The following is a 24,268-nucleotide window of genomic DNA, read 5'->3' on the forward strand; positions in this document are numbered from 1 at the left end:
ATGGGACCTCTCCGGGCGCTATTCTCATGCTGGTATTCATAGTCGCTACTTATTCTTAAGAAAATGCTTAAACATTCAGTATCCTTTACTAAGCTACTAGGTTAGTAGAGGATGCCGCATGCTTAAGCATTTGCTTAAGAATATGTAGCGACTATGAATACCAGCCTCAGTGGCTACAATGTTTAAGCATGCGGTGTGCGATTCTCGCTCAAGCGGCGTTTAGCGCAAGCTCTTGGAGCATGAAGTTCGAACTTTAAAGAGTTAAGGATGAAATTTATTACATTTGAAATTTGTCTTCGCCTCCTTCCTTATCGCTCGAAAACAATGTATTAATTTTAAAAAGAGGAACGAACGTACGAAGAAGCCTGTTTCTTCGCCTCTCAATTCATCACCGACGTTGTAAAAGCACGAACGTGTTATAATAAAGCCCAACCTTTGATCAATCCTTAAATATCTTTATTCGTTTCTTAATAGTTCTGGTTAATATTCAATAATTAAATTTAGTTCAGTTCAATAAACTTTATTTCGTTCAAAGTTATTCCAAAGAGAAGATATAATAAGAGGCGTCACTCCGGGCGGAACCTTTGAAGTCCTTACTTGACCTTGGCATTTAGGGTGCGTTCCGATTCACGCATACTGCGCATGAAGTGCAGAGAACAATCGTTCCGTTTTAGGGCGGTATTTACAAACGTTTCTTAAGCAAATGCTTAAGATCATCTTCTAGAAGACGATCCTATTTCACTTACGACATCAGGAATTCATAGACGTTGCTTAAGATGATCTTAAGCATTTGCTTAGAATCATATATATGCTTAAAATACTTTTATGAATACCACCCTTAGTTAAGTACTTGGTACTATTAAATAATAGAGATAATGAAATCAGCAGCTGTGATTCGTCTGATGAAAGCGAAAATGAAGACGATATTAACTTGCCATTTAGAATCAGAAATATTATACATGTAAATATTATTAATTGTGAACAAAACGCTCGGAGAGATTATGTTTACCTAAAAATTGGCAGACTACATAAAATGTGTCATTCCGGGATATTCGAGAACAATATTCGAAGAACATTATCGGTAGGTGATAAGTATATAATTATACATTTGTATTAAAAAAACATGAGATGAAGTTTCTTCGAAATAATAACGTAGAAAAGTGGCAGTTGTAATCCTTAGAGAATCTATATATGTCTATGCTTCGATATCGGTAAAACGAATTTTCGCCGGAAAGCATCGGCCAGTGGCGCTCAGTGGCGCTGTGATCCACACCATAGAACATCGTGTCATAGATGGGAATGCCGGTTTTCGTAGCGTCTCTCGGGAAGTAGGAGTGGGGTGGTCAGCTACATATTTTATTCGGCAGTCTAATCGAAAATAAACCACACATTTCAGTTTAAAATATCGAATACATTTTATTCTATACAGGAGGCAATTATTATTATCGAAGTCTTTCAGTAAGAAAGAAGTCGAACATATATTCAGGAAAGTACAAAGTTGCGGATAAGTAGATACGTTTAAATAAAACTGAACGAAAATGTTGATTTTTTGACTTTACAATATTTTCAAACTTTCAGTACATACACGCGATACCAAATCATTCATATAATTAATTGATGAAACCATGTAGCATCCCTGCAAGCGTTAAAACAAATAAAAATTGATGAATTAATTATTTGCTGGAATATACATGATGGTGGCTTATTGTTAAATAGGATTACTAATTATTTTAACAGAGTAATTTCATTGCGCTGAAGAAGTATTCCTAAACTTATCCTGACTTATCCAGATTTCAACTAGCATTAAAGCGACCTATTAAGAATAAATAGTTGGCATGCTCTTATGTCATAGCCACATCAACGTCCATTTTCAAGCGCAAACCAGCGCAAACGCTCACGGCTCATAACGGATTTCGGTGTTAGAACGCTAATGACGGCAGTGCGAACAGTTAAAGGAAAATCGTAAATATGATATTGTGAACGGCACATGAACACGATACATGAATATATGATACCAGGTGCGACGGTAATGGCCACTGTAATATTGTTAAAAGAAACTGTCCCCTGTGATATCAATAGAAATGTAGTTCGCGTTATTTCATGAACGTTTTGTGGTCTGATTGTACATACAGATTTTCTGATTAACTAACATTAATAGCAAGCTAATTTGTTCCATGACTTCTCTACCGAATAATACGTGAGTAAAGACTTAATCTTTATATTTATCTAACAGAGATCTGAGCAATAGGTACGAATTAGTACATACTTAATTAAGAACCTGACGTTCTCGCATCTTTATAGAAATACGAACGGGATTGAAGTGATTTCGTGCGAATGCAGCTTTCAGTCTTCAGTAATTGTTTACGTTAACAGTTGATTTTTATGAATCATAATTGTTTCAGCTTAGCAGAAAATGACTGTATTAGAAACAGAAGAAGACGCGGATAAACGTTCAGTTCCTCCGAGAAAGAAAATTTGCTTATCCCTTTCTGGCAGAGAAGGTGCAATTTCTAGCAGCATCTCCAAGCTTCCACAAACATTGGCTAGGGAGACCCTTTCGTACAGAGACCCTTTTAAACACAGTACGTAAACAACATTATTTTATAAATTTTTATGCCGCGCCATGTACTATGGCCCCATGAAAAGAAGTCGCTTGAATTGTCACAGGGGCAAGAGGGGTTCTTCGCTCGCATTGGTTCCTGCCGCCCGTGTCCCGTTTGCTTACCTTGTATTTGTCTTTGTCAGGTTGGGAGTTAAGTGAACACGGCGGCCGATTTTCAGAGGCAGTGCTTCCTTTGTCCTGCCGTGCATCTTGGCCCCTGCGGCAGTTTAGACGCTTGGAGCGCCTCAGGCCCGTACCATATGAACCATGCGTGGCGCATTGGGGCGACATTGTATCAATAGGTTTTCACATCGTCCCAGAGAGCACGATGTTCGATGCGTTTTTGTTTTGTCAACGTGCCACGCGCGGTTCACGTGGTACGGGCCTGAGGCGCTCCAAGCACCTAGGCCGCTGGGGGACCAAGACGTGCGGCGGGAGAAAGGAGACGTTGCCTCTGAAAATTGGCTGCGTTCACTTAATTCCCAAGCCTGGTCTACGTTGTCGCGCCGGCCAATAGGGATATATTATTCGGATCCCAGAGTTTCTCGACCGGCTTGTTCTTCATCGGGGCACAGTACTCTAAGCTTGGTGGATTAGTTGCGAATTACATGTGACCGTTTATTGCTTATAAAGGTACAAGCAAAATGTTGAATGGCTATCGCAATCAGTTAAGCAATCATCAAGATGGAAGTTACGATATGCCAAACAGTGGCGCAGAAGGGTTGAGGATAGCTACATTGTGTAATTTAGGAAACACATGTTTTCTGAACAGTGTGATATACACTTTACGATTTGCGCCGTCTTTCCTACATAATTTGCATCACTTAGCGACCGATTTGTCCAACTTGAATGACAAACAACTTCAAACTAAAGTGAGTTTCCTTGTACGCCGGAATGGTAATGAGTTTGCGCGGACAGTGTATCGAAATATATGTTTCTTTCCTCGATAGATAAAATCGTCGTCTTTGGGCAGAATCGGTGGATCTCTTACGTCGAGCAGCAGTCGTAGCTGCAGTAGTAAAGATTTGTTAGTCTTGGCTGGACCAACTGGAGATAACAACAAACACAGGATACAAATAGCTACTGAAAAGTTACACGAATTGTTTATGGCGTTGCGTACATCCGAGGGGAGAGAAAACAGCGAACCGTATCAACCAGATGCATTTTTACAAGCTCTCAGGTGTGCATACCACGCTGAAAATAATAATCTAACGCGTATCTATTATAATTTCCCATTTCAGAGAGGTGAACCCCATTTTTGAAGGAAACCAGCAACAAGATGCTCACGAGCTTCTAGTATGTTTACTGGATAACATTAGGGAAACATTTCAGTTGTTGGTTCGACATAGGGAGAGTCAGTTTGGGCAGAATAACGGACTATCGGACTACTCTGCGGTGCATTTAGCCGACATGCAGTCGGACGGTAGTAATTCCAATAAGAGAAGTATTCGAAAATCTAGGAAAAAGACGAAGATAACGACGAGAGGCAGTTCGTCGCGTCTTCTGCAGTCGAACTTAAATGGTGTATTGGTATCTTCTAAACCATACGAGAATGGTCACGCAGAGTTCGCGGAAAGTAATGGAGACATAGGTAGTCATAGGCCAGAGAGCAAAAAGTGTTTCATTTCTGAAGATTTTGAGGGAGTTAGTCTGTTGCGAACAACTTGCCTTGAATGCGAGCACGTTACAGAAAGAAAAGAAACATTTTGCGATATATGTGTGCCTATCGATATCGATCGATCGAATGAAACAGGTAGATAATATACCAGAACTCAGAGTTACGAGCGATGGGGCCGCAGTTAAGGAGGGGGAAACACCTAGAGGAGCGGTAGTAATGTGTGCGTGACTGACGCAGGAGCAGTTCATGCACACTAGTTATACTCTAGGGCAGGCCTGCCCTTTACGGTGCAAATACCTCCTGAAGTTCCAAAAATACCCTCAGATCCACATCCATAGTAAACTGGAAAAATGAACTAGAGTCTAAATCACAATCATATAACAACAGCTACTTTAATCTTATTGAAGACGATATAAAATTGAATAAACTCTGGTTTACCAAATACAAGCAAAAACCAAGTAGGAAAACGATATCAATAATAAACAGGATTAGAAGCAATCGCCACAGAACCAATGCACACCTATATAAACTCACCATTATACCAGAACCCAAGTGCAAATGTGGGTATGAAGAAGAAGACTTAAACCATATGATCTTCACACGCCCCCTAAATAAAGAGATTACAGACAATTTCAATAAATTCATCCAGACGAAAGGAATACAAGCTCCATACGACATTAGGGCCCTAGCATTTAGCAACGACATTGAAATCATAACTAACATAGCACAGGCCTTTGCCAGCATGAACACACAAATATAAGCGTCCAATCAAAACAAACAAGTAAATAAATTTCAGACAACAAAACAAGATACAAAGGAAAGTGGGAGGAAGAAGGAAATAAAATACTGTGGTATCAGCGAAAGTTAAATCCACACAAACAATATATATATACACCTCCTGAAGTTTTGGGACCCGCGCAACAGCCGAGCGCGGGACTGTTACGTTGCTAACCACAGCATGGGCTGCGGGAGAATTGCACAAGTGTGTGGCTGTCCATGTAGGCTCGTACATGGACGCACACTCACGCAGTTCTCTCACAGCTCTCGTAACGGGTAGCATTGGAACAGTTACGCGCCCGGCTGTTGCCCGGGTCCCAGAACTGCATGAAGTATTTGCACCGTAAAGGGCAGGCCTGCTCTAGGGAGTGATCGGTATAACCGCAGCCATTTTGGAGCAAAACCGGAAATAACATAACCTAACCGTTTATCTATCTCTTTCTATCAGTATTTCTCTCTCTCTCTTTCTGTTAGTATTTCTGTCTCTTTCTTTTTTAGTTTCTTTCTCTGTCTACTTCTGCTTTTGCTCCAAATCGCGGCAACCAATCAGCGACGATACACGTTGTTCCGATCACTGTCTAGAGGATCACTAATGCACACATAAACGGCCAATCCTGTGGGTGTTTCCCCCTCCATTCGCTGCGGCCCCATCGCCCCTAACTCTGCAGTAGAGCTGTTACCTTTTGACCCGCCGAGTTCCCGGCTACCCGGAACAACTTCAACCCATTGAATGTGGTATTATTCGATCATTTTTGGCTAACATCAATCGATACCACAGACAATAAAACATTCAATTGCTTGAAGTTGTTTCGGGTAGCCGGGTACCCGACCAAGGCCGTCCGTAGTACAGGCCAGACACTACAATGTTGCAACACCGCATTTCGAACAACCATCAGTCCGATAACGATGTTCCGACCGATACCAGAGCTGGCCGTGTCGTGGCCGTAACATAACGCGCGAAAGGCTTCAGAGAAATTCAAATTGGGGACTGATGACAGCGTTGCCAAATTCACTATGTTCCGGCCTGTACTACAGACGGCCATGACCCGACGGGTGAAAAAGTAACAGCTCTAGATAATACTAATGATCATTACATTAAATGAGGTTGCAGTGATTGGATAGTTTGTATCTTTATTTGTAGACGATGAAGTAAGACCAATGGATAGTAGCGAGGTGTACAGGCGTGCAGTAGTTACCAGTGAACTTCTTTGGGGCAGAGATAAATATTGGTGTGCTCGTTGCCTTCGATATAACGAAGCACAAAGAGCTGTATGTTTTCCATCCTTACCACGACTCCTTATACTGCAGCTGAAAAGATTTTCCACCGCGGCAGGGTAAGATCACATATCCTCTGTCTTATTGAATCGCAGATAAAACAAAGGCGGTCTGCCAGTAAAAATGTATATCGCATTGTCTCAGGTCAATGGAGAAAATAAATAACCACATGCCAACACCATTGATCCTGCAATGTTTCTGCGAGGAGTGCAACAACGATCAGGCGCATGGGCCAGCAGCCGGCAGATCGGAATCACGACACGTGTACAAATTGTATTCCGTAATTATGCATCAGGGTGCAACTATGACTGCTGGTCATTACGTTGCCTACACCCGTTTACCCGACGAGTCTGCGTTTGCAGAGTGCTTTCAGTGCGAGCGGGATAGCAAGCGTCAAAGTTCCGCTCAGGGCAGCAGCAACGCAAACACGAATTCATCCTCGTCGGACAAAACGTTGGGTATATTCAAATACTTCAAAAGTAAACCGAGCACCAACGAAGCCAAGGATCAATTAGTAAGGGTCGGTTGTCGCAGCATGGATTGCTGCGGCATCCGGCGTCACAAACATCCTAGTACTTGGTTGGAATGCGATGACGAGGCAATACACGTAATTCCCTTACGAGAGCTGGAAGACAAATTAGCGCCGAACCCGCGAAACTCCGCCACCCCTTATCTCCTATTCTATGTGAGGTCCGTGCCGTAGGCATCCTTCTCCTGACGGAGACGTATTAAACATTAAAGCTAAGAATGCATCGGGCCTCGGCATCCCCGGCTAATGACGACGCTGTGATGTCAGACACATTCCAAATGTTTACTATGTACGTAACGTATCGGGCTTAGACGAGCGTGTATAATTTCGTAGACGGTAAATTACGTATTAAAATCACGTTAAAGGATAGAGTTTGGTAGTTAAGTACTCGATTAAGTCCTTCAGCCTAAACGATGATGCTACTCAAGTCTTGCTATCAGTACCACAAAGTGTCAATTTGTATTTAGACGGTTAATGTTAGTTAGGACGTGGAGCGTTTTATTTTTAAGTTATCCCTGTAAAAATAAAAGTGTGTACTCTGGATATCATTTCCTTATTCTTTTGAGCTTCTAGATAATTTCGAATTCAACTAGAAGCGTAAGAATACGATGTTTGTAATAGTTACGTACGTTTATGCCGTAGAGGTCACGATTATATATTTTCACTTTTAATTTACAACCAACGGTACATTATTTTTTATACGTTTTTTAACAATATTAAATCACAGATACTTTTATTTACTCGCACTCGTATATTCTCATTTCTTAAGCAGCGACGAGAGGGTGAGATTTTTCTACGAAATTTCGCCCTCCGAGATTATCTACAGAGATGATGTTCAAGAGGATAGAAATTGAACGAGAACTTAATGTTTCTTTGTTGAAATCGTTTAAGTTGGCAACGTGAATTCAACGAAAGATGTTTAATTAAATTAACTGTAATTACAGATAATTAAAGCACTGTTAAACATGCGAGAATCAATCATTATTAAATGTAGTGTAGAATAAATATTTATACGTCCAGAAATTGGATTCCAAGGTTTTGAATCGTGAGAACTGCTACGAAATGACACCAAAGTGGAACAGAACGAGAAACGGTGAATTCTTAATTACTCCGGAAAGCCTACTGTTCGCGTTGAAATATTTGTAAGATGTTGGGATGTCAGTTTAATCATACGTGGCTATATCCATATATCGATTGTTGCGATAGGGGTCAGTAGTGGATAGTCGCGGCTCACCTGCCAGCCTGACACATTGTATTTTCTTCTACTTTTCTACCCGCGTCATACACGAGTCTCGTTTCTCCTAGAAAGCAATTGCGCTTTATTTGGATATGATCGCACTACTATTTCTATAAAAAAAAAAAAAAAAAACGGTAAGTTGATCAAGGAAGAAGTGTAAAAAAACATTAGAATTCTCGGGACGTCGAGGGGAAAGAATTTTGCGCGCTACGAACACGGGAATTTGAATGAGAGTAGAATAATATCCTTGATATTTGTCGTTACGCTAGTCAGTAGAAATTCCAAGTTGTGAGTTAATCGAATGAAATTTATTTTATTGGAAATTACGAAAGGAAGGTAACTACGCTATTGCATTGCTATTCCAAATATTAATAAACAATTATCGCTTCGGCTATATTTCAAAGATTAAGGGTTGCGTTATTTTTGTCGGTAGCACTTTGAACTTCTGTTAGTAATTTGGGCGAGCGTTAAAGCAGAATTCTAAAGGTAGAGGGATTTTCAGCTAAATCGATTGTAATCGCTAACATATTTTTTCCTAGTGCAATAGTGTATGTAGTCTATGAATTTCTCTAACTTGTACATCTCTCCATTATATGACAGTCGTTCCTCGAATTAATTCGTTTCTTTATTTACATAACTTCCGAGTAAACCACGTACCTGCGATTTATTCAGCAGTATCAATTTAACGTCAATTTGTGTAATAATATGGTGAGTCTGATACGAATACTTTATTAAACCTGCATATCTTGATGTAAAACACCTATGTCTCCGAATACCGTACACGTTGCAATTGTTTCGTTTTTTTTCTTCTTCTTCGAATTAAATTCGACTCAACGTTCATTTGCTCAGCAAGTTGCCACGAATCTGAAAGAAACTCATTTGTAAGGAAAGTCACGAATGCTCAGAATATTTGCAAATCGTAATGCACATTTGTCATTGTACCGAAGTTGGCGTAATCAATATACTCACGGTGTATCGTTGACGAGTAAATGGATGTCGCAATATTATCGACGTTATTACACGCACTGTACACTATTACATTGGATAGTACACGTTTCTCCAACAAATTACTAATTATTAATTCACTGTTCACAAGTTTCTACTTCACTTATCTACATTTTATATTTTTAACATTGCTCAAGACACATATTTAAATGTAACACAATATTTAGGAATGCAATTACTGTATAAATTAGTACGATAGAAATATTTATTATACAGATGCTTACATACGTATATGAAAGATATAAGTTCCGAGAGGATTATATTCGAAATGTAATTTATATGTTGATCGTCTATTGTTGTATCTGTCAGTAATTATAAATATATTTATAGAAACCGTTATTGAGTATGTCGATTCATTTTAAATAAAAAAAAAATATTGGAAAAGTTAACGGACTTAAATACAGCCCTCGCGGTAGCACAGATTTTGAGTAAGGTTCGGTATTGTCTGGATAAAAAAGCTACCTAAATAAACGATGATTTATCTTTATTTTTTTAATCAAACGGTTTGAGAAACCTGGATTATAATCATTAACGAACACAAGGGTTTTTATCATTTACGTATTATTCTTGTATTAGTTTTGACCATGTATAAAAGTGACCAAAATAATTGTACCTATTCTAATGTATAGAGAAAAATAGAGAGCTTAATTTAGTTCTGAAATATAGAGAAAACTAAGAAAAAAATTGTATTCATATAATTTCAAGTTCATTTTGTTAAAATGGAATTGAGCAGCTGTTTCTAAGTATTTGAAAAGTAGGTGCCTTAGCGTTTACAATGGAACGTGCATTTTCAAAACTATTTGATGCAAAGTAAACTGTACTGAAATAAAAAAAAAAATTAAAACCGACTTCAAAAAAATAAAAAAGCGTTGTAAAGTAAAAAATAATTTTGTTCCTCATTTAATCTTCGACTCTCAATATTTTTATGTCGGCGCCTCATCATTTGCACTATGTAAATATGGCGCCGACTTAAAAAAATTGAGAATCGTAGATTAAATAAGGAACAAAATTATTTTTTACTTTTTAGAGCTTTTCTATTTTTTTGAAGTAGGTTTTAATTTTTTTATTTTGTCCTTTTTAGTTATTTCAGTTATATAACTACATTTGTTTAACTAATATAATATATAATATATGTATATATATATATATATATTATAATATAATAAATATAATATAATATTACAACGTAGAGGGGACACGATTCTGAGCGATCGTTTCCGCTCCTTTCTTGCCGATGGCGGGAGCGAGATGGAACAAGAGTGAATCACAGGAACTGAAAGCGTTGATATTTTGTCTCGCTCTGTTTTTCGATCGCCTGATACTCCGTCCTTTTCCTGTTCGCGCATACAATGTATTATAATGAAACAGATTTCATATTTTTTGGTGTAACTTCAAAACTACTTGACCGATTTTGATAATTCTTTTCCCATGACCTAAGTTGATTGAAGCCAAACTAAATGCAGTGAGTTTCACCAAAATCGGTACACTAGTTACAGAAAAATTCGCGGGCAAACATAATACGTGTAACATACATACATACAAACACCTCGAACTGAGAACCTCTTTCTTTTTGAAGTCGGTTAAAAAGTATGTTTAAACGGATGACGAAGTGCATTTAATATAATGAAGTATGTAGGTACATTGGTATATTTTAACATAGCGCTGACGCGGGAGTTGCGTTTTAAGGGGTAGCAACCACTATAGCGGCAGTAAACAAAGAAATAAGTGGAAAATCTGTTTAAACGCCTTTATTATACACATGTTAAGTAGTTAAAAGCTATTCTTTTTCTTTTCTTTTTTTTCAAAATGGCACCTTAAACGCGTTTTTCTCGGAACCATATTTTTCAAATTGCCAGCAGCACCATTTGAACAAATTTTGGTAATTATTTCGAAGTTTTCCGTCCGCACCGATTTCAATGATTTTTGGATATGTTGTCGGGGACACGATTCTGAACAATTTTTTCCTATACATGTTACCGCCGCTCGACCTTCGTTTCCGAGATATTCGCGAAAAACTACTGGTACTAGACAATTAGGGAACTCAATCCCGGGATCGTAATCCCGGGATCCTGGGATCCCGGCTGTTGTTTTGGATTCTAAAACTCCGGGGATTTGATATATCAAGTTATAACTTATCCCGAGAATTTCGGGAATTTTTAAAAACGTAAATTACTTTATGAACAACTGAAAAATATGAAAATGGAATCCAAAAAACAGCTGGGATCCCGAGTTTGAATTCCCTATACGCAATGTATTCTGCCGTTTAGCTACCTACAGTACGTGTCCGTGGCAGCATATGCGCCAGCATGGGACAAAAATGACGAAGCTGAGCTTTGTTTCCGAGATATTTGCGAAAAACTTCTTTTGACTTATTCCGACGCAACGCATTCCACTTTCCAACTTGTCTCGGGTATTAGTATTGGTTGGGGCTAGATTAGTGCGGGGGGGGGGGGAGGGGGCGTAAAGCATGATAGCGAACTGATGTGAGTTTAGATATTTGAACCAGAAACTTGCGGATGCCCGTCAACACCTCGACTCATATCGGTTCGCTAGCATGCTTTACGCGCCCGCGAACGGGCGCGCGCCCCCCGCGCTAATCTAGCCCCAACCAATACTAATGCCTGGGACAAGTTGGAAAGTGGAATGCGTTGCGTCGGAATAAGTCGAAGGAAGTTTTTCGCAAATGTCTCGGAAACAAAGCTCAGCTTCGGCATTTGTTTTGTCCCATGCTGGCGCATACGCTGCCACGGACGCGTAGGTATACGGCAAAACATATTGTGTAGTAGCAGTAGTTTCTCGCGAATATCTCGGAAACGAAGGTAGAGCGGCGGTAACATGTATAGGAAAAAGTTGTTCAGAATCGTGTCCCCGACAACATATCCAAAAATCATTGAAATCGGTGAGAACGGAAAACTCCTAAATAATTACCCAGATTTTATTCGATTCACTTGACATTTTTACAGTAGCTTCTAAACTATATTCTCCATTGAACTGCATACCGATTCTGCGATTTGTTGAAAACTTTTAAAGTTACGTGCAAATTTTTAGCTGAAAATGGTGCTGAACGTGGATGAGTGGAGGTAGAGAGTGAACTGTATGTTCAAATGCTTATCATTTCTAAGAAAAACAATATTTTAAAATATCGATACGTACTTCGATGGAGAGTATAGTTTAGAAGCTACTGTAAAAATTTCAAGTAAATCGAATAAAATTTGTTCAAATGGTACTGCTGGCCAATTTGAAAAACCTGGTTCCGAGGAAAAGGCGATTAAATTGCCATTTTGAAAAAGAAAGAAGAGAAAAAAATAGCTTGAAACTACTTAAGATGTATATAATAAAGGCGTTTAAATAGATTATCGACTTATTTTTTTGTTTACCCACAAACAATTATCAAAGGTACGCTAAGTTTTTGTGCCGTTACAGTGGTGCTACCCCTCGTAGGAGGTGGTATTAATTTAATCAGTTATGCTTACTGTGCTATTCAAATTTGAATGTTGCCTTATTTATTCGATGATTACAGATTCTATCGCGAGTAACCAATTATCGATATGAAGCATCAACAGATTTCGGTGGACTTTCTAAGTATGGTGTTCACTGCCTGTTCGTACCTGGTTCTTGCTGGAGCTGTTTGGATATTCTTACGACTCATCCAGGCGTGTTTCTGGCTGCCACGGCATTTCAAGAAGCAGAATGACGTTCAGCGTATGCTGCAAGACAAGGTGCTTAAATTTTATGTTAGGTATTAAGAATTTTCAAATCAGGGGGATCTTTCTCATCTGCCGAGAATAAACCATTCAGATCAATCAGAATTTTTAATTTTCATTGGGCTGAAATTATGTAAGTACTACTGACAGAAGTATTTGTATTTGTACTTTTGTTTTTCCTGTGTTTTTAACACAGGATGGTGTTTCAAGCATTTTGCTTATATTGCCCAACTAACTATAAGTCCCATTTTTTTTGTTCCCTCCTCTCTCCTTCGGGTCCCAACAGCAGCAGCGCACCGGGAGAAAGGTGGTCCTCCCATCTTTCCCCAGTACACTGCCCCGTGATGCTTAACTTCGGTGATCTAAATTTCGCGTATGTATGTTTGTTTTTTTATTGTTTTCCTGTGTTTTAAGTAGGATGACGTTTCAAGCTTATTTTGCTTATATTACCCAACGAACTATAAGTCCCATTTTTTTTGTTCCCTCCTCTATCCTTCGGGTCCCAACAGCAGCAACGCACCGGGAGAAAGGTGGTCACCCATCTTTCCCCAGTACACCGCCCCGTGATGCTTAACTTCGGTGATCTAACGAAAACCGGTGTTTTCCATCACGGCTACGGCCGCTGGTGAAGTATTATTCTGATATTTGGGAGTGACCTTTTACGTTAACTTTATAAATTAAATTGTACATGCAAAGTGATTTTTTAAAACCCACAAGCTTTTAAAAAGAGTTTATGTTTCATTTGGAGAAATAACGAAGGATTAATTTTCACATTTTTACTTTAAGAATATTATTATATCTCTAATGAAACATGAAACGATTAGCTTTTCCATTTCTAGACTAAAATCTATGAACCGTAAACTCACGTCACTCCATGTGAAATTTTCCCTTGCAATTTCACATTTCACGTGTGCAACATAAAAGAAGTCGAAATTTTTTAGAAGCGCAGCATACGAGACGTCGCGAACCTAAATCAAAAAAATTTAGCAAAGAATGTAACATTTTGTCGAGCACCTTTATTTTTCGATCTCGCCATATCCAAGTAAGGTTCGCAAAAGCAAACAAAAAATTTGTTTCCCCACAGGTGGAGAATTATGAGAAGTACATATTGGAGTGCGAGAAAAAGGAAAAATTAGAGCAGGATACGCAGGGCGGAGGTAACAAGATAGATTCTGCGCAGGCAGAGAAGTGGAAGGAGCGACGAGAATGCCTGGAGATGTTGAAGAGGGAATTAAGTAAAGTTCGCGACAATGATGAAGATTCATATGACTGGGACTACCTTCTGAAAGAGGAAGAGGAAACAAAGAACGAGGGCGCGAATATTACGGAAATTCAAAATAATAAAATGTCTAAGGACGAGCCTAAGGATAAAGTGCGCGCAGACGCAAACACGACTAAGCAAGCAGTTGGTCCAGAGCATAAGAAAGAGATATAGTTGCACTTTGTGCTGACTACCTAATGGCATCCGCGCTGACAAATTGATATTCATCTTGAAATTCAAGAATAGACGGGAAGTTCATATAATTAAGTATTGAGTGCGTGCTGATGTTGTTGGTTTGCTAAACAGAAGTTGAAACAGTACTGACTACCAATGACTCTATTACAGTTGGCTGGTTTAGTCACGTTTGTTTTTTAATCGCCATTACTTTGTCTTTATAAACAAGTCTGATCGATATCTTTCAGGTGCACAGTCACTCTATGTGTGAGGCACGTCGATGTAATGATTGCATAATGCTGATTGTTGGAATATATTTTTAATTGTAGTCCTTATGATCCATATCAGTGTTACTCAAGCTATTTCTGGCCACCGCCCCCTTAGCTCTATCAAATTATTCCAACCGCCACCTGCTATATACAGGGTGCCAATCAAGCTGTTAATCTTTCCACGAATGTTATTGGTATAATATAACTGATAGGAAAAATATTCTATCCATATAAAACAATCTGGGTGTGCGTTTACAGAATTGCACATTTAAGGAACTTTGTTGGATAGCTGAAACTTAAAGGTAAATGTTATCGGCGCACCGGTTCGGTCTATTTTTAATAGATTAAATAAAAGCTATTGTGCAAATTTTAAGATTAAATTTCCAACGTCTCGGTCAGTATTGCGACCGTTATCAAGGAAAGAATTACATCGGGAAGAAAACTGCGTCTGCTTTTATAAATTTGGCTCGTGTTAAACGTGCGAATGTACGAGTCGGTTGGAGAGTGCTAATTTGCACAATAGCTTTTATTTGATCTCTTACAAATAGACCGAACCGGTGCGCCGATAACATTTACTTTTAAGTTTTAAAAATTCTTTACGGTCGAAAGTCTTAATCGACTCCTGTGCTGCCCTCTTGAGTCTCACGTCCCCATGCAGCGCCACCTTCTTCATGCCTAATGTCACGGCCGTCCGTAGTACAGGCCGGACACTACGATGTTGCAACACCGCATTTCGAACAACCGTCAGTCCGATGACTATGTTCCGACCGGTATAGTGCCTCTACGAGCTACAGTGACTTAGGTGTGAGATCACTCAGCGGGGTCTTAACCGATATCCTGCTGGGTATGGGCCGCTAAACGTGGCCCCCTAGTACCTCTTGCAGGACTGTGTTTAGGGAGGATCAGGACAAACCCGGGGCCCTATAGATTAAGTGCTACAACTTCGATTTTAATAAAATAAAACAGAAATTGAAGATACTGTTTATCATTATTAGAAGACACCAATTAAGCGTTGCTACTGGCTATTAAAAATTGTCTCATTGTCAGCACGTATTAAATACAAATCCATTTCAGTAAGGTATATGTACCTACTGCATTACAACAGTAGCAATATAAATTATTTTATATTAATAACTTATTTTACCCTTTAGGGCCCAGGTTTGTCCTGGTCTTCCCTAAACACAGTCCTGCAAGAGGTAGTAGTGGGGGCACGTTTAGCGGCCCGTACCCAGCCGGGTATCGGTTAAGATCCCGCTGGGTACCTCACACCTAAGTCACTATAGCTCGTAGAGGCACTATACCAGAGCCGGCCGTGACATAACGAGCGGAAAGGCTTCAGAAAAAATCAAACAGGACTGACGACAGCGTTGCCAAATTCACTGTGTTCCGGCCTGTGATACAGACGGCCGTGCTAATGTCCCCCAAGATTATTGAAACGCCCCCGAGGGGGCGGTAGCGCCCGCTTTACGGAACACTGATCTATATAAAGCTATTTACATAAGAATGAAACAAATATCAATGTCTGAAACTATACGATTAGGTGCAACTAGATATCTAACTTGACTTTTAAGTGCAATTTCGCAAGATGTCTACCTCCAGGCATACTTATGTTCCTCTATAAAAGAAATCGCTGTCTTTACGATTGTGCAGTATTGATCGCCGAAAAATCGACTTCTATGCGATAAGTAGCCTTTTACCCATTCTTGAGGTTTTATTACTTATTATTCGCTGTGCATTGCAATGTTGGTTGTAGAAAAACATAGATATGTAATTTAATTATTTCTACACAAGCATGTATATATATATTATTTTTACGAACATTTCTATTGCAAGGTTTTTCTATAAAGAAGTGTCCATACAAGTAAATATATACATGTATGTGTTCAGCGATGTGTTTTTTGCGGATGTTTAACGCTAAAGGAATGAAGTGACAATATTCTTGTAAACTGTGTTTTGGTCACGTGATGTATTTTTTTTGCATTAAAAATAACCAACATTCATTAAAATGCAATGCTTCGCGGATACTGCAATTTAACAAAATTATGATATGTTTGTTATACTACGATGTATGTATATCGAGCGTTGTACCATTGACGTCAGAAATAATGTTAAATATTGAGCAGAAATACTTTTGGACTGATTATCGTTATATATATGTAACGCGGTCATTGTTGTTATGCAACTAATGCACAGTATTTGTTATGTACAAACGAAGGTTTCCTTATTCTTTAGGCGTGTCGTATATCTATATTTGTACTGTTTGAATTACAAATTTATTAAATACAAAACACGAATATTGTTACTTATGCGCTAACCCCGAAACTTCTTATTTACAAGGTCATATTTTATTTTTTTACAGTAGAGCGTCAATTATCCGAACTTCGATTAACCGAACCAGTGCTGCATCATCGCTATCCCCACCACTTCTTGGAACCAGTGTAGCGGTACCGATTGATTGATTGATTTTTGCCTGATATGCATTCAATTTCAAATTACAACAATAGCACTCTTGTACGTGATAAGTAATTTTAGGTGTAATTCATATAGTTACAAACTGGGTAAGAACTGTTCGATTATCCGACCAATTCGGATTTCCAAACCACTTCAGCCCAAAGCATGTCGGATAATTGACGCTCTACTGTATGATGTATTTTAGCCAGGGGTCGAATGAAACTCTTAAACTTTTATAAATAAAAGTTATTTATCGAAGTTTTAACTATTAAATTATTTATTTTCTGTTTTATATTAACTTTGTACATTAACAGTTTCACTCTGCTGTAAGAGCTCAGTTTTAACAGTTATTTCATGTTCAATTAATAAAAGTTCTGGAGGATCCTATACTTTTGAATAAGTATTTAAGGGTGAAATATAAATGTTATGAATATTTTTTTAATTATTATTATTTAAGGAATCGGAAGCAAGATAAATTAATATGGAAGTGAAAGCAAATTGTGATTTTTATATAACTATTTTCACCGAACGATTTAAGGTTCCAATTTCAGATTTGTCTACTCTATAACATTTTCAGGAAATCTGCTCGTCACAACTTTAACTTTTTCGCAGGAGAATAAATGTTCTTGTTTAACTAGAACTTTTTTCTACTTTCAAGAAAATAGAAGTTTCTTATTTACACTGTATGGAATAAAAGTTTCAATTGATAAATTGCATTTTATGAGTTTTCTCGGAACTGAAAAGATAATAGTCATAAAATTACAGTTACTTCGTAATTAACTAGCAATATACCCCCGCGCTTCGCTTCGAGCCTAAGAGATATTGAGGTTTCCATGAAAACACATTTCACCCCATTTCACCACCCCCTTAGGGGTTGATTAGGGCAAAATCATGAAATTGGTTTTTAGGCATTTACGTGGGTATCCTTTCGAAGTAAAAATCAAGTTGATATCTAATCAGGCCTAAGAGATATTAAGGAATCCGCGGAAACACATTTTACCCCGTTTCACTCCCTTAAGGATTGATTAGGGCAAAATGTTGCATCTGGTTTTTAGGCATTTGTGTGGGTAACCTTTGTAATTAAAAACCAAGTTGATATCTAGTCGGGCCTAAGAAATAATAAGGAGTCCGGGAAAGCATATTTCGCCCCTTTTTACTCCCTTCGGGTTGGAATTTAAAAAAATCCCTTCTTATCGAGCACCTACGTCACAAAGGAAATATACCCTCAGAATTTCATGTTTCTAGGGTCCGCGGTTTGGGCCGGACGATGATGAATCAGTGACACAACTATTATATCCTAAGTATAGATTGAAAATTTGAAGTTTCATTCGACCCCCGATTTTAGCATTTTACATATATAATTATATTTCTTGGAGAGCCATAAATTGTCAATACTTGTCTTTTAAACTTCTCTATTCAGTTCATGGAAGATTTCTGTCAAATAGAACACTTTATCTATTAGTCTTTCGTTATATAAAAAAAGGCACTTGCATAAAAAACACTTACAAATTCATAAATAAGAACGAAATCTTGTTAATCGAAGAATATCAATTTACACAGAATTACTTGCGCCTTACGTTTCTCATTAATCAGTATTTGCAGACGGGTGTTATCACGGAAGAAAAGTTTGACTGAGACATATCGATTAAGGGCCACAGATATTTTGGAAGGCAGACGTGAACGAATTTAGGTAACACTGCATGTAGATGCTCCAATTATGGCGTCTTGGGAAGCAGGTGCGAGGTACCTGCTGCGGGATGGCTATCGGTACACCTTTCACGGCCTGAAAGTCAAGGCTACGCTCGAAGGGCAAACTTAAAAAGGAGCTAGATTTGCTGGCGCACACCCAACTGGAGCAACGATTATTTTCTTTGCCTGCGAGGCAGTGGAGGTCGCTGCGCCATTCTAAATATGTATTGTGTCTACGAGATACACATACGAGCACCACCACACCTCCACCGCATGAACAGTCATTTTTCATCCGTCGTCAACCACAATTACCTTTTTTTTCAATGTCACTTTTTTTCCCCGGCGAACCCTAGACCGCGGGGGAAAATGTGTCACACATGTGTACACGCTAAGACGCAATCATAAATTAGCGTCGCCAAGCACAAGCAGTTATAAATCATAAAATGTAAAAAAAAACATTTTTCCAATTATTCCTTATTTACTTTTGCACGGAATTATCGCGTTACAAGTTTGACTGTACCGCTGCAAGAGTAACATTACGAAAATAAGAAATTAAGATTTACGATACATATGGGTACAGTGGAGACTCGATTATCCGGAGTGGTCGGGCGATACGATATTCGGTAATCGGACGATGACGTTATTATTCAAGAACACGGGTTTACTGTACAATATTCATATCTGCAGTATTAACAGAGAAACAACTGCCCGATTTTTCTTAATATTTTGTGATTACCGTTAGATTACTTGCTGCTTCACAATCAGACCTATTTATCCATTCAAAGATGTCTTCTTTATTATTTCAGTATTGTGGGTAAGATAATTGGTTAGGTTTCCTGAAATTCGATAATTTTCGAACAGTACAATTCCATCGATGCCTCGTATTCATTAGAACTTTGTCTACAGCTGATACACAATTGTACATTCCGTTTACAGAGGGAATGAATTCCTACGTGCATCTTTTCTCGTCCCAGTAAGCACGTATCAAATCTCCATATGCAAACCTTTGTGAAGTTACCAAAGAATCAGTTACACTTTAACTGTAAGCTCGCGATACATTTTTCCCATCACTTCTTTCTTACTTATCGATTTACTGAGAGGCTGACCTGATCTACACCATGAAAGACAAGTCAGTAGAGAAAACTGATAAGCACCAACTATGTGCTGAAGTAGGTACTAAAATTGGGAAACGACCAGAAAGTAGGTCCTTTTGTCTTCCGAGGGGCTCCTACGTGCATTGATCGTGTACAGCTTTGTAGCGTTCGGCAAGTTTGCAGCGGCGCGACACGAGGTGGCGCCACCGGCGCATAATTTGTACACAATCAGCGAGCTTGTTGGCGGGAGGGCGCTGCTCGCAATCGGGTGTATATACAAGGGTACGTGAACGAAATTGGCCCTCTCCGCGTATTTAACCGATTACGTTCCACCGCGTAACACAAGGGACAACACGCGAAAAGTGGTAGGCACGCTGATCCGCGGTCACGGTGACAATGTCGTCCAAGAAACGGCGCTCCACGCTCGTCTAAACACCGTAAATGTACACCCTCGTCGCTGACCTGGAGACCGGCGACAGGAGCCATGCCGCGGCGCAACCCCCGACAGAGGAAGCCGACGACAATGACAGCGACGAGTCGTCATCGCCTTGCCAGCTAGGGAACGCCGACAGCAAGTAAGTAAGTAGACGAGCATCGGGGTTTCCCTCCATTACCATCGTCTATTCTCTGTCTTACTCGGCCAACTTCACGCCAGTCCCGCCGCACTTTTCATTCCGACTGTATTTACACACCATAGCGCGATCTTTCGAGCCCTTCACGCGTGGAACTGGCGACTACATGTGTTTACACGGACGACGGTCGTGCGCGGTTAGGCGGGCTCGGCGTGTCGCGCGATTGGCAGGGATTAGCTTCGCGGCGCAACTTACAATTAGACGTGATTAGTCGCCGCGGTGTGATACAGATCAAAGTGTTTGCCCGGTGAAGTGGAAAGGATCAGGACGCTCGGCGTGTCTGCATGCTTCTGGCGTAAAGGTTGCGGCCGTTCGATACGCGGAGTGTGTTGGTTTTCGTATGGGGATCGCGTGCTCGTATCGCTGGTCTGGACGGCACGTTTGCGCAGCGGGGCTATGGTCGAAACGTCGCACAGCTGAAATATCGTTTCGCGAGTGCCGCGGCGCGGCGGCGGGGCTTTTGTCACTGCTGCCAGGTGACTGGAACGGATAGAGGTCACTGGCCGGTGAACTCTGACCGACCGTGACGTCATTGATTCCAGACTGTATCGAGGAGGTTATTTTTGTGCCGCTGCATGGGAGATGTATCGCGTCACACTATTCCCGGCCTTTAATCCCCGCAGCACGTTTCGTCAAAGCGGTTGCGTCAAACGTATACATGCTTGCGGCTGACCAATTAAAATAGAAATTAATGAATTCGCGTGCTGGATGAAGCATGGTTGGATTAATCCGTATCCCTGGCGATGGGGAGGTTGTCTGGACAGTAGTAGTTTCCTACTTTGACAGCACGAGAAAGTAGTCCCGCCAAAATCACGATTTCAGCAAACATACGTCGATTGGTGGGTGAGAAAGATTAGTAGAGCAGAGTAGGTGCAATTGAATTTTTGCGCAGCGGGGTAGACATGATCTCGATATTCTACAGGGTTAGGTACGTGTGGAGAATATTTTTCTGCCTCCCTTTCAAATAATTTTCCATCGCGCGTCCAGGCAAGGAAGACGCCCTAGATGTTCTAGGCTAGGACCCCTTCTGTTATGGCTCAAGTAATGTGGGGGCATGATCTCGACCAGCTGGATAGTGACAACATATGTAGACACAGGAGCATGACGCGATGACTCATGAAGATCTCCTTATGTGGAAATTTTAGTGAATCCCCCACTCATCCGACAACTATCCCTAGTAGCATTTCTGGTTGGCCCACAGTATCCCCAAGTTGGGAATTAGTTGGCCATCAAAATGCCAACAATAAATGCTACTAGGGATATAAACCCTCCGACTTCAACCCTTGCTGCGCCAGGGTTATACTTCAGAATCATTACTTTTATAAATTTATATGAATACTTTACTTTAGTCTAATCTAATTTAATGCGCACTGTTTTAAACAGAAACAAAATTTCGTAGAACTTGTAACTAAATTTGTTATAGAATCAGTAGATTCGCATATGAAGTTTAAAAAATGTAACCAATTACAATATAAATAAAAAATTATTAACCAATCTATTATCACTCGCATACACTTTCAAGTTTAAGTTACATCTTTGTGCATACTCGTAATAAGGAATTAATTACCAAAAATCTTGACGTAATAAAATTAAAGGGACTCGTACCTGTATATTAAGTAGATTCGCGGGAAAGTCTTCCCGGTGAAATGAAATTTTATAACGCAGATACCCTGCATCCGTGCAGAGGCAGGAAGCAATTGGCTTAAGTTAATTTGCATACTGAATGCGCGTAAATTTTTGGTAATATCAGAGGCACTTGCCACTGATTAAAACAACGGCTTGGTACACAGCAATTTGCACCGTTTGTTTTCCGGTAACTTCGTTGTTTGCTTAGGACCCGGGATGCAGACTACGCCAAATAGAATCTGGACATGCATTAATGTCTGATAAGGGATTAATTTACATTGATCCGCATCGAAAGTGTGTCTACAGTGGCCACGCTGCTCTCGGAAATTTCCTTTCATTCAAAGTGATTCCCCGCAAGTTAATCGCGTTTGCGTGCCCACGCGAATGCTACACGTAACAAATAATTAAATTTAGCTCTGCTTTTCTGCCGGAAAATATTAATAACACCAAAACTAAAATAGAATCGCTATCGTATGATTTCTCAGGTGTATCTCGATTTCTTTGAAGATTTAACCAATCAACGGAAAAGATTCATTAGAATTATATGAGACCGAAGAATTTCGTAATATATGTATCATTGAAATAATAAATTACTCGGAGTTCTGAATTTCTTTCACTCTAAATATATCGCACATTAAACTGCGCAGGTAACACAAAAAATGTTATTATTATGCCTGGAAAAATTTAACAAGTCCCGACATCTCTGAACTGTTTTCTGTTTCGTTTTAAATTGCCGCTCTTTTGAAACGATTCTCGGAGAAGGTTTTAATCTTTATTCCCCCAAGGAAGAAGATCTTAGTGTTAGTTCAGGCGATCTTCATAAAAATCTCTATGTAAGGGTAGTCTCTGTTTTAACGAATATGCGTGGGCGGATGCCGTGTTTTACAGACGATCCATACCACCAATCCAAATATACAATTGACTACATCTGTGAAAAAGTTTTACGAATATTTTCTTCATTGGCGTAACCAGGATTTTTGTCGGGGGGAGGGGTCAGGCCCCATCTCCCCCCCCCCCCTCTCACTCGCTTTCGCTCACTCTTTTTTTATAGGTGGAGGAAATCTTTGTATACATACACATTTTATAATAATTATTTACCTACATATTTTTTTGACACTAAAACAAAGAGTAAACTGGATAAAAAATATTGATTATTTAGCGGACGAATGCTTTTTTACTTATTGTGATAGTTTCTAGGAAGGGGGCATTCTAAGTTTTTTTTGGGGGGGGGCTATCCGCTTTTTAGGGGGGCCAGGCCCACCCGGCCCCCTAACTAGTTACGCCAATGATTTTCTTCTTGTTTCAGAAACTGTAAAGTCTCTAAAAGGTAACGAACTCTGCTGTTGTTTAATTATTTATCTTGACATGGACGTCACATTTGGTCCCCTGATATATTGAGTGCCACAATCGAATTTAAGGCTCTAGGCGGAACTTCAAAAACTGATCAAAAAGTTGGATTGCAACCAGGACCGGCCCTCCCTATAAAGGGGCCCAGATGCAAGAAACAAGCGGGCTCTAAACAATTTTTCAACCGTGAAAATACCATAACATTTTTTCACGGGAATAGGATGATAATAACCATAATCAGGAATATAAAATAATTAAAATAAACGAAATAAGCATATAAACATTAACATATTTAAATCTATGACTTTTTCATTGGCGCGTCATTAATAATATTTGATTATTATATTATTATATTAGAAATATTATTTTTTTATTTCATTTTTGACTGTCATTGCATAGCATCAACCATGGTATGGTTTCCACAACCACCATTTTGTATTTAGAGCGTGAAATTCAAGTCGGTTTATGATATTAAATTAATTTTAATCGAATAAAAAAAGTTCGTTGTCACTTCTTCTATTTTTCTTTTCTCTTTTTTCCTTTTTTCTAAGGCTCGGATGCCTTGCATCCTCTGCCAGAGTTGGGCATTAATCGATTAAATTTCTATTCGACTTATCTCGACCAAAAATTTGGAATAAAATGAAGTTATTTGAGAATAACGAATAAAATTTTAATCGACTACATTTTTATTCGTTATTCTCGAATAAGTTCATTTTATTCGAAATTTTTAGTCGTGGGCAATCGAATAAAGTCCAAAAATATCCAACGCCCTCTGCACCCTCCCTGTGGCCGGCCCTGCTTGCAACATCCAGTTATAGGAAAACTGATGTTGCGTTAAATTCTTCATGCTTTTTCAATCTCTTTTTCCTTCGTTCTATTCCAATATCGAGTCGGCGGATGCACTAGTCCCTTTGACGAGAGTTTCGCTCGCGATTAATATTGTGGGTCACTGGTGACCCACGTGGCATCGAACGTGCT

General features: G+C 39.4%; 3 protein-coding genes across 11 annotated transcripts in view; all 3 read left to right on the top strand.

The window, feature by feature from the left end:
* Nucleotides 1-1,733: 1,733 nt before the first annotated feature.
* Nucleotides 1,734-7,344, top strand: Usp1 (ubiquitin specific protease 1). 3 transcript variants are annotated; one of them, XM_076830135.1, is made up of 7 exons: nucleotides 1,734-2,026; nucleotides 2,403-2,582; nucleotides 3,236-3,474; nucleotides 3,553-3,782; nucleotides 3,844-4,355; nucleotides 6,139-6,331; nucleotides 6,417-7,344. In XM_076830135.1, exons 2-7 carry the CDS (start codon nucleotides 2,414-2,416, stop codon nucleotides 6,973-6,975), a joined length of 1,902 nt encoding a protein of 633 aa, XP_076686250.1. In that variant the 5' UTR covers nucleotides 1,734-2,026; nucleotides 2,403-2,413; the 3' UTR covers nucleotides 6,976-7,344. The 3 variants fall into 3 exon arrangements, with proteins under 3 accessions (XP_076686250.1, XP_076686251.1, XP_076686246.1); XM_076830136.1 differs by having other exon boundaries at nucleotides 1,735-2,018; XM_076830131.1 differs by having other exon boundaries at nucleotides 1,737-2,197.
* Nucleotides 7,345-7,493: 149 nt separating this feature from the next.
* On the top strand, nucleotides 7,494-16,826 carry LOC143378561 (uncharacterized). Of its 2 annotated transcripts, none has more exons than XM_076830387.1 (3): nucleotides 7,494-8,746; nucleotides 12,564-12,762; nucleotides 13,832-16,826. In XM_076830387.1, exons 2-3 carry the CDS (start codon nucleotides 12,592-12,594, stop codon nucleotides 14,180-14,182), a joined length of 522 nt encoding a protein of 173 aa, XP_076686502.1. In that variant the 5' UTR covers nucleotides 7,494-8,746; nucleotides 12,564-12,591; the 3' UTR covers nucleotides 14,183-16,826. The 2 variants fall into 2 exon arrangements, with proteins under 2 accessions (XP_076686502.1, XP_076686504.1); XM_076830389.1 differs by having other exon boundaries at nucleotides 7,494-8,172.
* A 3,117-nt stretch (nucleotides 16,827-19,943) lies between these two features.
* Nucleotides 19,944-24,268, top strand: part of LOC143378439 (uncharacterized) — a 216,665-nt gene continuing 212,340 nt past the window's right edge. For 5 of the 6 annotated variants that reach the window (XM_076830149.1, XM_076830156.1, XM_076830194.1 and 2 more), the window contains exon 1: nucleotides 19,944-20,260. In XM_076830149.1, the coding sequence (XP_076686264.1) occupies nucleotides 20,127-20,260 (134 nt within the window). In that variant the 5' untranslated portion in view covers nucleotides 19,944-20,126. Of the gene's footprint in view, nucleotides 20,265-24,268 lie in introns of all 6 variants that reach the window. The other variant, XM_076830204.1, reaches the window with a different exon arrangement.

The sequence above is a fragment of the Andrena cerasifolii genome, chromosome 1, assembly GCF_050908995.1.
Source record: "Andrena cerasifolii isolate SP2316 chromosome 1, iyAndCera1_principal, whole genome shotgun sequence".
Lineage (NCBI taxonomy): Eukaryota > Metazoa > Arthropoda > Insecta > Hymenoptera > Andrenidae > Andrena > Andrena cerasifolii.

Excerpts from the sequence above, each read along its gene's own strand:
- LOC143378561 (XM_076830387.1), top strand. The coding sequence starts at position 12,592 with ATGAAGCATCAACAGATTTCGGTGGACTTTCTAAGTATGGTGTTCACT. Across the intron at positions 12,763-13,831 it reads AGCGTATGCTGCAAGACAAG|GTGGAGAATTATGAGAAGTA; the intron begins GTGCTTAAATTT and ends GTTTCCCCACAG.
- Usp1 (XM_076830135.1), top strand. The coding sequence starts at position 2,414 with ATGACTGTATTAGAAACAGAAGAAGACGCGGATAAACGTTCAGTTCCT. Across the intron at positions 3,475-3,552 it reads ACAAACAACTTCAAACTAAA|ATAAAATCGTCGTCTTTGGG; the intron begins GTGAGTTTCCTT and ends TTTCCTCGATAG. Across the intron at positions 4,356-6,138 it reads CGATCGATCGAATGAAACAG|ACGATGAAGTAAGACCAATG; the intron begins GTAGATAATATA and ends CTTTATTTGTAG.